The sequence below is a fragment of the Cherax quadricarinatus genome, chromosome 40, assembly GCF_038502225.1.
Source record: "Cherax quadricarinatus isolate ZL_2023a chromosome 40, ASM3850222v1, whole genome shotgun sequence".
Taxonomy (NCBI): Eukaryota; Metazoa; Arthropoda; class Malacostraca; order Decapoda; family Parastacidae; genus Cherax; species Cherax quadricarinatus.
Window position 1 is genome coordinate 16,860,000 of NC_091331.1, and position 12,542 is coordinate 16,872,541.

The 12,542-nt window shown below is 38.2% G+C and overlaps 1 protein-coding gene across 7 annotated transcripts in view; it reads left to right on the forward strand.

Moving 5' to 3' along the window:
- The window catches only part of Nipped-A (Transcription-associated protein Nipped-A), a 362,660-nt gene that overhangs the window by 187,092 nt on the left and 163,026 nt on the right, over nt 1-12,542 (forward strand). For all 7 annotated transcript variants that reach the window (XM_070092733.1, XM_070092739.1, XM_070092738.1 and 4 more), the window contains exon 25: nt 10,659-10,870. In XM_070092733.1, coding sequence (XP_069948834.1) covers nt 10,659-10,870 — 212 coding nt within the window. The remainder of the gene's footprint in view (nt 1-10,658; nt 10,871-12,542) is intronic.

Below are 12,542 nucleotides of genomic sequence, written 5' to 3' on the forward strand. Positions count from 1 at the left end.
GGAGTATCTGAGAGAGTTAGAGCAAAGGAAGGGGTAGCAGTAATGTTAAATGATCAGTTATGGAAGGAGAAAAGAGAATATGAATGTGTAAATTCAAGAATTATGTGGATTAAAGTAAAGGTTGGATGCGAGAAGTGGGTCATAATAAGCGTGTATGCACCTGGAGAAGAGAGGAATGCAGAGGAGAGAGAGATATTTTGGGAGATGTTAAGTGAATGTATAGGAGCCTTTAAACCAAGTGAGAGAGTAATTGTGGTAGGGGACCTGAATGCTAAAGTAGGAGAAACTTTTAGAGAGGGTGTGGTAGGTAAGTTTGGGGTGCCAGGTGTAAATGATAATGGGAGCCCTTTGATTGAATTTTGTGTAGAAAGGGGTTTAGTTATAGGTAATACATATTTTAAGAAAAAGAGGATAAATAAGTATACAAGATATGATGTAGGGCAAAATGACAGTAGTTTGTTGAATTATGTATTGGTAGATAAAAGACTGTTGAGTAGACTTCAGGATGTACATGTTTATAGAGGGGCCACAGATATATCAGATCACTTTCTAGTTGTAGCTACACTGAGAGTAAAAGGTAGATGGGATACAAGGAGAATAGAAGCATCAGGGAAGAGAGAGGTGAAGGTTTATAAACTAAAAGAGGAGGCAGTTAGGGTAAGATATAAACAGCTATTGGAGGATAGATGGGCTAATGAGAGCATAGGCAATGGGGTCGAAGAGGTATGGGGTAGGTTTAAAAATGTAGTGTTAGAGTGTTCAGCAGAAGTTTGTGGTTACAGGAAAGTGGGTGCGGGAGGGAAGAGGAGCGATTGGTGGAATGATGATGTAAAGAGAGTAGTAAGGGAGAAAAAGTTAGCATATGAGAAGTTTTTACAAAGTAGAAGTGATGCAAGGAGGGAAGAGTATATGGAGAAAAAGAGAGAGGTTAAGAGAGTGGTGAAGCAATGTAAAAAGAGAGCAAATGAGAGAGTGGGTGAGATGTTATCAACAAATTTTGTTGAAAATAAGAAAAAGTTTTGGAGTGAGATTAACAAGTTAAGAAAGCCTAGAGAACAAATGGATTTGTCAGTTAAAAATAGGAGAGGAGAGTTATTAAATGGAGAGTTAGAGGTATTGGGAAGATGGAGGGAATATTTTGAGGAATTGTTAAATGTTGATGAAGATAGGGAAGCTGTGATTTCGTGTATAGGACAAGGAGGAATAACATCTTGTAGGAGTGAGGAAGAGCCAGTTGTGAGTGTGGGGGAAGTTCGTGAGGCAGTAGGTAAAATGAAAGGGGGTAAGGCAGCCGGGATTGATGGGATAAAGATAGAAATGTTAAAAGCAGGTGGGGATATAGTTTTGGAGTGGTTGGTGCAATTATTTAATAAATGTATGGAAGAGGGTAAGGTACCTAGGGATTTTCAGAGAGCATGCATAGTTCCTTTGTATAAAGGCAAAGGGGATAAAAGAGAGTGCAAAAATTATAGGGGGATAAGTCTGTTGAGTATACCTGGCAAAGTGTATGGTAGAGTTATTATTGAAAGAATTAAGAGTAAGACGGAGAATAGGATAGCAGATGAACAAGGAGGCTTTAGGAAAGGTAGGGGGTGTGTGGATCAGGTGTTTACAGTGAAACATATAAGTGAACAGTATTTAGATAAGGCTAAAGAGGTCTTTGTGGCATTTATGGATTTGGAAAAGGCGTATGACAGGGTGGATAGGGGGGCAATGTGGCAGATGTTGCAAGTGTATGGTGTAGGAGGTAGGTTACTGAAAGCAGTGAAGAGTTTTTACGAGGATAGTGAGGCTCAAGTTAGAGTATGTAGGAAAGAGGGAAATTATTTCCCAGTAAAAGTAGGCCTTAGACAAGGATGTGTGATGTCACCGTGGTTGTTTAATATATTTATAGATGGGGTTGTAAGAGAAGTAAACGCGAGGGTCTTGACAAGAGGCGTGGAGTTAAAAGATAAAGAATCACACACAAAGTGGGAGTTGTCACAGCTGCTCTTTGCTGATGACACTGTTCTCTTGGGAGATTCTGAAGAGAAGTTGCAGAGATTGGTGGATGAATTTGGTAGGGTGTGCAAAAGAAGAAAATTAAAGGTGAATACAGGAAAGAGTAAGGTTATGAGGATAACAAAAAGATTAGGTGATGAAAGATTGAATATCAGATTGGAGGGAGAGAGTATGGAGGAGGTGAATGTATTCAGATATTTGGGAGTGGACGTGTCAGCGGATGGGTCTATGAAAGATGAGGTGAATCATAGAATTGATGAGGGAAAAAGAGTGAGTGGTGCACTTAGGAGTCTGTGGAGACAAAGAACTTTGTCCTTGGAGGCAAAGAGGGGAATGTATGAGAGTATAGTTTTACCAACGCTCTTATATGGGTGTGAAGCATGGGTGATGAATGTTGCAGCGAGGAGAAGGCTGGAGGCAGTGGAGATGTCATCTCTGAGGGCAATGTGTGGTGTGAATATATTGCAGAGAATTCGTAGTTTGGAAGTTAGGAGGAGGTGCGGGATTACCAAAACTGTTGTCCAGAGGGCTGAGGAAGGGTTGTTGAGGTGGTTCGGACATGTAGAGAGAATGGAGCGAAACCGAATGACTTCAAGGGTGTATCAGTCTGTAGTGGAAGGAAGGCGGGGTAGGGGTCGGCCTAGGAAAGGTTGGAGAGAGTGGGTAAAGGAGGTTTTGTGTGCGAGGGGCTTGGACTTCCAGCAGGTATGCATGAGCGTGTTTGATAGGAGTGAATGGAGACGAATGGTTTTTAATACTTGACGTGCTGTTGGAGTGTGAGCAGGGTAACATTTATGAAGGGGTTCAGGGAAACCGGCAGGCCGGACTTGAGTCCTGGAGATGGGAAGTACAGTGCCTGCACTCTGAAGGAGGGGTGTTAATGTTGCAGTTTAAAAACTGTAGTGTAAAGCACCCTTCTGGCAAGACAGTGATGGAGTGAATGATGGTGAAAGTTTTTCTTTTTCGGGCCACCCTGCCTTGGTGGGAATCGGCCAGTGTGATAATAAAAAATAAAAAATAATAATAATAATAATAATAATAATAATAATATCTTTATTTACTACACGTACATGTGCAAGGTATACAGGCCTAGCTGACATCAGTGACATACTACTGTATAGAATGGCACTTGTTATGCTGAGTATTTCAAGAAAATTAGGTCAGTGTCCCAGGATAACACCCACACTAGTGACTAACACCCAGGTACCCATTTACTGATGGGTAAACATAGACAACAGGTGTAAAGAAACACGCCTAATGTTTCTACCCTGGCTGGGAATCGAATATTTACCAAAAATCATATATGGCTAACCCAAGCCAGGTACTAAAAATAAGCCACGTTGACTTTTTTTGGGTTATCCTAGGTTCTTGACACACATGCTATGTGTGATAATCTATAGAGAGAGAATAACTTTTTTGTTTCATGTTTATGGTGGAGTACGAGTGTATATCATAGTTTGCCCTGTGCTATACTCCGTTTTCTCTAATATAAGCCTCCAAGACAAGGATAGGAGAATGATATTTGTTTACCATATCCTCTTCATAACTCTGTCGAACTGCTCGGTGTTATGCCAAATATTATTCATTCTGGAGTATTTAACATGTTTTATGTTATTTATATTGTTTCTTATGTCATATTAGATCAGTTGTGATAAGCAGATAAGCTGTAGTGTTGATATTAACGTAATAATAAAGCATATTCTCCTGCTTCATGAGACTGAGCTCATGGCAACCGACAGTGGCTTCAAAGCCACCTTATATTTAATGGATAATGTACTGTGTAGGTGCTTTACATAATGAGAAGCATTTCTTTTATTCATTGGAACCATGGCTAGGGCTAAAAGTAAGCAGCTTAAAACAATAAATGGAGAAAAAGAAATTGGAATGACTTATGCAGCAAGTAGCGCCACCAAACAGTACCAGCAGGTGGGTGTGGCGAACCTGAAAATTTGAAATTATGCTAGCCAAAATTAGTGCCGAATAACTGATTGCCGGATTTGTGATGGCGGACCTGTACAATGTCAGATCCTTGAGCAAACATTATGATGACCTCACAGCATTACTCAATTCCCTTCATTCCAATATATCAATCATCACACTCACAGAAACCTGGCTTAACATGATATTACAGTTGTCTATACCATTCCTGGGTACATGGCCATACACAACTGTAGAACAGACCAGCAAGGGGGAGGAACGCCTATATACTACTCAGATCAACTCGAATGTATCAATAAATCTTGCACAAGGAACGAACATGGAGAATATATCATAGCCAAATTTAAATCAAAAGACCTGCAAAAACCCCTCACAGTTATAAACATCTACAGAGTACCACAGTCAGACATTTATCACTTTAGTGAAAAACTAGGGAACATGATTACTGATGCACACATGAATAAAGACCACCTACTACTAACAGGAGATTTCAACATAAACATACTACATGACCAGGACTCACAAGTAACAGAATTCACAAACACAGCGAGTAACTGCCTGTTGCTACCAGCAATATCTAAACCTACAAGAATCTCTGAGACAAGCATCTCATTAATAGACCACATCTGGACAAACACCATATCCCTCTTAAAATCAGGCATAATTACAGACTACACTACAGACCACTACCCAACCTATCTCATGACTAATCTGGGCAAACTGCCACAAGACATTACTAAAGTAACCTTCAGACTACATAACAAGACAACAGTTAACAACTTTATTGCAGCTATGAATAACATCGATTGGCAAAATGAGCTCGAAACATATACAGATGTGAATGAATGCATAAATAATTTTCTAAAAAAAAGCCTAATGCCTCTATAACAGACATTGCCCCAGAAAAACTAAACAGTTCACAGCAAAGAGGCTGAATAATCCCTGGCTAACACCAAGCATCCTCAAATCCATTAACACAAAGCACAAATATGAAAAACGGTATAGAATGGGTAAAATAACTAGAGAACAGTCGAAAAGTTACTCGTCAGCATTTACCAGCCTAATAAGAAGGTTAGAAAAATTGTATTATGAAAATAGATTACATAACATCAAAGGTGATATGAAAAAAACCTGGAAAACTCTATCTGAAATTCTTGGAACTAAAAACTTATCCAAAAACAAACCAATTAAACTAACAAAATCGGATGAACCCCTACTCACTCCAACCGAAACAGCAAACAGACTTAATGTTTTCTTCTCCACCATAGGAAAAAATCTAGCAAACATAATACCAAGCACAAATACCCGTCCATCAGACTACCTCATAGGTACCTACCCAAATACATTATTCCTAGCTCCAACCAACCCCATTGAAGTTACGCTCATCATAAACACTCTTAAAAACAAGGCAGGAGACATAAACAACTTGCCTGCTTTTATGTGCAAAAAAGCTTCTCAAGTATTGTCACCAATTATTGCAATGCTCTTTAACAAATCCATTGAATCATCTACCTTCCCAACAATCCTCAAAATAGCGAGGGTCACTCCGATCCATAAAGGAGGTGACCAAGCTGACTTGAATAACTATAGACCAATATCTAACTTACCACTGCTCTCTAAACTCTTTGAAAAATTAATTATAGACGGATCTATTCCTACCTCGTTTTACACAACATATTAAACCCTTGTCAGTTTGGATTCAGAAATAATAAAAGCACAAATGACGCTATCATACACATGCTAGAACTAGTATATACCGCACTTGAAAAGAAAGAAGTCCCGCTGGGCATTTTCATTGATTTATGTAAAGCTTTCGATACAGTCGACCATGAACTGCTGTACTCCAAATTAATGCACTCTGGTGTCAGAGGCCACTCCCTCAAATCATACCTTAGTAACAGAACTCAATATGTATGTATAAGCAAATGATGCAAACTCTTCCATTCAACCAGTCACAGTAGGAGCCCCACAAGGAAGCATCCTTGGACCACTCCTCTTTCTCATCTACATCAATGATCTACCGAATGCATCACAGCTACTCAAACCCATATTATTTGCAGATGACACTACATATATCTTTTCCCACCCAAACACAGTCATACTAGCAAACACAGTCAATGCTGAATTACAGAAAATATCTGCCTGGATGATGACTAACAAACTTACCCTGAACACTGATAAAACCTATTTCATTCAGTTTGGAAACAAAGCTGCAAATTATCCAATTAACATAACGCTAAATGGATCATCAGTCACAAGACTCACAGAGGGAAAATTCCTAGGTATCCACCTTGACAGTAGCCTTAAGATCCGGACACACAACAAATCGCCAAAAAAATCTCCAAGACTGTAGGCATACTAACAAAGATAAGGTACTATGTTCCACAATCAGCTCTCTGGCACTGTACCATTCACTCATATACCCTTATCTTACATGTGGAATTTGTGCATGGGGATCAACAACATCCAATCACCTAAAACCCCTAATAACCCAGCAAAAGGCAGCAGTAAGAATGATAACAAATTCCCACTCCTGCCAGCATACTCCACCAATTTTCAGAAGTCTGAATCTGCTCACCATTAAGAACATCCATGCTTATTCATGTGCCTACTACATACACAGAACAATACACGCAAATATAAACCCTCCACTCAAACTTCTTCTCACCAACCTAAACAGGACACATGACCACAACACAAGACACAGATCTCTTTTTGATGTACCTCGTGTCCATATCACAGTTTAAAAACTCTATGCACATAAAGGGCCCCAAAATATGGAATTCATTACCAGAAGATATTAAAGTAACCAAGTCTGAAAATCAATTTAAGACTCTTCTCAAAACTCTATCACCCTAGACTAAATACTAAATACTCAGTACACACTTACTTACCTATGTACTCCCACATCATAACTGAATCACTTTGAACCTTTTATCCATTGTTGACAGGAATATAATTGAGTCATTGTTTTCACAAAGAGCATTTTTGAATATAAATATATTTTTGTCTTATACAAATTTTGATTCATTTATAATTACTATCCTACTGTACAACTATGATATACTCCTTAGTGTTAAGTAGACTGCAAGCCAATAATGTTAAGTTGGCCCATAATACCTAGGCATAATAGAGGCTCTCTTTGCATTGCAACCCACTATTGTAAATACAAAATCTCAATGTACTGTTTGCAAAGACATAAAATAAATAAATAAATAAATAAGCAGGGGGGTGACATGGACCTCCCCTGCATGGGCCAGTAGGCTTGCTACAGTGTTCCTTCTTTCTTATGTTCTAATGTATTTGGCTGGCTGGCTTTGGCTGTCTCTGTCTGTATCTGTCTGTCTATATATCTGTCTGTCTCTGTCTCTCACATGTACTCATAAGTACAGTTCTTTCTCTTTCAACACACCGACCGTATCCCACCGAGGTGGGGTGGCCCAAAAGGAAAAACAAAAGTTTTTTCTTTCACATTTAGTAATATATACTGGAGAAGGGGTTACTAGCCCCCTTGCTCCTGGCATTTTAGTCGCCTCTTACAACACACACAGCTTATGGAGGAAGAATTCTGTTCCACTTCCCCATGGAGATAAGAAATAAACAAGAACAAGAACTAGTAAGAAAATAGAAGAAAACCCAGAGGGGTGTGTATATATACAGGAAGGCCCCGCTTTACGGCGTTTCACTTTACGGCGTTCCGCTAATATGGACATTTCAAATTATGACCAAAACTCGCTATACGGCTCCCCCCACCTGACTTTCTAATACGGTCACCGTGCCCCACCCTGTTTGTTTACATTCTCCATGAGCTCAGTAAGCACTAAGTCTCTCCATTTTGTCTGGAAACTCCAAAATTTCAAATGTTTTTAAAAGTTATTTCATATTTTATATATACTCTGATAATTATACTTATGTATACCTGTACCTAAATAAACTTACATACTGTGCTGGCATGCAGGTACACATTAAAATTGGTAAGTGTCTTATGTCTCCAGACGTCATATTAGTAATGATAATAATCATCGAGTCATTTAAATGTCGTATATTACGTTAATATACACATTTTCATTAATCCATCCATGATATTTTTTTCAAAATTATATAATAAACACGATGCATAACATATAAATAAGATAAATACACCCCACAGTAGAATAAATAAACATAAATGTGAGATGTGGTAGCAGACGACTTGCACAAGTGACGCCATATTAGAAATGATAATAATAATAACAATACTCACCGAGTCTCATTAAATGTCGTATATTACGTTAATATACACATTTTCATTAATCCATCCATGATATTTTTTTCAAAATTATATAATAAACACGATACATAACATAAAAAGATGATAAATACACCCCACAATAGAATAAATAAACATAAATATAAGATGTGGGAGCCACATAACTTGTACAAGTGATGGCAAGAATAACATTTTCTCTAATCTAACATAAGAGAAAATGTGTTACTGGGGGTAACTGTAGAAAATTATTCCTTTCGTATGTATGTAAGTAAGTTTATTCAGGTATACACAAATACAGTTACATAGATTATCATACATAACAACATACGTGTAGAGAACCTAGGATAACCCAAAAAAGTCAGTGTGACTTATTTCCATTGCCTTCACTCAGAGCTTCATTTCTTCTCAAAATGATGTTACATGAGAATGGGAGTGTTCTTCTTTATTAATTCTACCGTATCAATGTAGAGACAACCTGTACACAATGTAACTTGTACACAAACCAGACGTGTACACTTCGTTTGTTTACAAAACTTACGTTCACCTGGTTTGTTTACATAACTCTGCGCCTGTCCCCTCTCATGTACTCATTCTTTCTCTCTCTCATTTATTCGTTTTATCTCATTTACTTACTCCTGACCCTACATTAAGACTACAAATATTTTAAGGTAAGTAATGAGTGAACTGTATATACATTTTATCGCTCTGGGATGCTTAAATATCATAGAATAGTATGTGTGGGTGGGGTGGTCTGGTAAGGTAGCCTGGCTATTACCATACATACCACACTTGATTTCTTACAATAAATACTACTTGTCTCACCCTAGATTAAGACTATAAATATTTTAAGGTAAGTAATGAGTGCACTATGTGTGTATTGTACTTTTTTATTGTTTTTTGATGCCTGGTTCTATTGCTAACTTAATATATGTTAGTGTAAACTTGTTATCTAGTGTTTGTATGCATTTATAAGTGGAAAAAAGGGTGTTCCACTTTACGGCGGTTTCCGCTTTATGGCGGTAGCCTGGAACCTAACCTGCCGTATAAGTGGGGCCCTCCTATGCTTGTACATGTATGTGTAGTGTGACCTAAGTGTAAGTAGAAGTAGCAAGACGTACCTGAAACCTTGCATGTTTATGAGACAAAAAAATGGACACCAGCAATCCTACCATCATATAAAACAATTACAAGCTTTCATTTTACACTCACTTGGCAGGACAGTAGTACCTCCCTGGGTGGTTGCTGTCTACCAACCTACTACCTATAAGTGTTTGTAGATATAAGACATAAATAAACATGACCACACACACAAGACAGAAAGACAGATAAGCTGAACTAGACAGACAGATAAGCAGAGCTAGGCAGGCAGAAAGACAGACAGATAGATGTACAGATAGACAGACAGGCAGATGGATAGACTGATAGACATACAGAGACATGTTTGTGTGCAAGAGTAAAAACATATAAAGGCAAGGTTACCCCCTCCAGCAGTGCACATTCATCATATGTCTCTTGTTATCTGACACTTGTCATAACACCATTCTTCAAGGCACACACAGAAGACAGAAAGACAGATAAGCAGTGCTAGGGAGACAGATAGATATACAGATAGACAGGCAGACAGACAGATAGACTGACAAACAGATCTACAGAGACATGTTTGTGTGCAAGAGTAAAAGCACATAAAGGCAAGGTTCGCCCCTCCAGCGGCTCACATTCATCAAATGTCACTGGCTGTCACTTATCTGACCCTTGTCATAACACCATTTTCCAAGGAGTTATCTGACTTTTGTCATAACACCATTTTCCAAGGAGTTTCATACTCCAGCGTGTCTAAAACATTGCTGGGACCTATAAATACTTTGTATATATTTCTAGACAATAGTCAGTGACCAAGGCAGGTGAAAATGTTCACCTGTCAGTGTGATTGTTACTATTTGAGTACTATTTCAGTACATAATTTTAGTGTCAGAACAAAGATTGGCTATGACATCACAAGAACTGTTATAAATTGTAATTATCAGAACATAATAATTATGTAAATTAAAATAAAAACGAGAAAAAAGGTAAATCGGCAACACTTCTGCAAGCGGCAGGACTGGATGTTGCCGTCAGGTGAGCATCCAGAGCCAACTTCACGGTCTTATACCTCGGTAAGTACTGGTCCTAATGTTGTTGTTTTTTGTCTTATACCACACAGAAAACTACCCTCTTTAATTTAAAAACAAAAAGCGATTTTTTTATTATTCAAAATATTTGGAGTGCCATGCAGGTGAACTTAGGTCTACGTTTTGACAGTTTAAGGGTTAATAAATGTCTTGCATGTGTGTTTGTTGCTCATAATTTGTTGGTATTCACCATAGTAGTTCTACTGTTCATATAGTTTCCATATAATCCCTTTCTCATTTTTATTTGTCATATTTTCTTGATTTATTATATTATTGTGTTTAACATATATTCATTGCATCAGGTCGTAGCGAAGAAGCTAATAAAGCATTAAGTGCAGCTGTTCAACTTCATGACACACTGGTAAAAGCCTGGGCTCTCTGGGGAGACTATTTGGAGGCTCTTTTTACCCATGACCCAACAAACCACACCAACTTTGGAGTTTTTGCTATAACGTGTTATCTCCATGCATCACGACACCAGAATGAATCCAAATCCAGAAAGTATCTTGCAAAGGTTGGTATATTTGGCATGATTTTCTTGCAAGTGAATTGTTGGGAAAACTTTGTTGAATTTCCTACTCTAAGGTAAAATATATGTTTTGGAGAATGTAGGTAACTTTTACTGTATGTGGCTGAAGATTTGAATGGGCTAACAGGCTTTGAAATGCTGACCCCATGGTCCTGAAGCAAACCATGCTATCGCTGCCCCACAGATATTAACATCACTGGTGCACTGGTAACATGGTGCCCCTCACCCTTGAGATCGGCAGTTGAGGCCTGTGCAATTGTTCACTTCTCATAATACATACTGTTACATGCTCGTTAGTATGAAACTTCCATCCATCCTTCTTTCTCTCTCCCTTGTTTCCCTCCCTCCTGCTTTCCTTCGTACTTATCTTCCTTCCTCACTCCCTTATTTTTACTCCTTACCTCCATCTCTTTTTATTCCTTTCTTTGCATACACTCATTCATTGCTACATCCCTTCCTGCTTCTCTTTCTCCTTCCCATCCTCCATTCACCTTCCTTCAGCTACCTCTCTCTACCAGATAAATATGATCCCATCACACATGCGTAGGATGAACATGTGCAAAAATTCATGTATTGATCGAAAACAGCCGACAAAAAATAAAATCCAGTATCTGTTTACAAATCCTATCAGTTACCAGCCTCAGCGATTTGCGACCTGCAAGAAAAATACGTGTTGACACAAACACCACTAAATATTACCCATTTCACTGTCTCCTATGTAGATATACATTATTCAGGCCAGTAGCACTTACGTATACAACCTCTCCTCACTTAACGACGGAGTTAGGGGCCTAAGACCTCATCGGTAAACGATTTGATCGTTAACCGAGGAATTACCCCTTACTGACACTTCAAAAGTGTCACCACCCAAAATTAAAACATTCAGTTTTATGTTTGTTGGGAAATGCTTTTCGATCTGTTTATTATTAACGGTAATACAACATGAAATAGGTCAATAACATACTTTCAAGATATTCCAGGAAACGTGTGCATAGCTGATTGCTTGGGTTTTTTTTTCAAGAAAATTGCACTTTTTTCAGTCTTTTCATGGGTAAGTGTGATTTTCTATAGTTACCCTTCAGGTGCATAATGCTTTCTGTTATGGTCGCAGTCACTTTTTTTCTTTCCCTCCCGGCCCTCCACCCTTTAATACCTCTCTATATAATGTCAGTTTTTATTAATTTGGGCATCTTTATCATGCTTCTAAGTTATTTATGTTATACCTAATATTATTCTGGAATAAATATGATAGGTAGATAACCTTTATTGATAGTAATAGTATAATTATACAGTAGACCGTCATTTAGCACAGTAGTCACGTTCCTGAAAATGCCGTGTTAGGTAAAATCATGTTAGATGAACTGAAGAACTTGTGGGAAAAATAGGGTTACGTTCCTGGGAGCCCCAAAAAAGCTAAACCACTTTTATTTAGGCCTCCACGTCTTACAAAAATAAAAGTGAATATGTAGTTTTAGTTCATTGTTATGATATGTTGTTTTTACTGCTTAAGACTACAAATGTAACAGAAATAATAGTATTTCTTACCTTAAATTGTGGTGTTTGTGGATGATTGTGAAGAGAGTGAAGAGTTATGCTGTGGCCTTACTGGGCTGAGGTGGATGATAGAGGTTCTGGTACTGAAGTTGATGGTTGTACT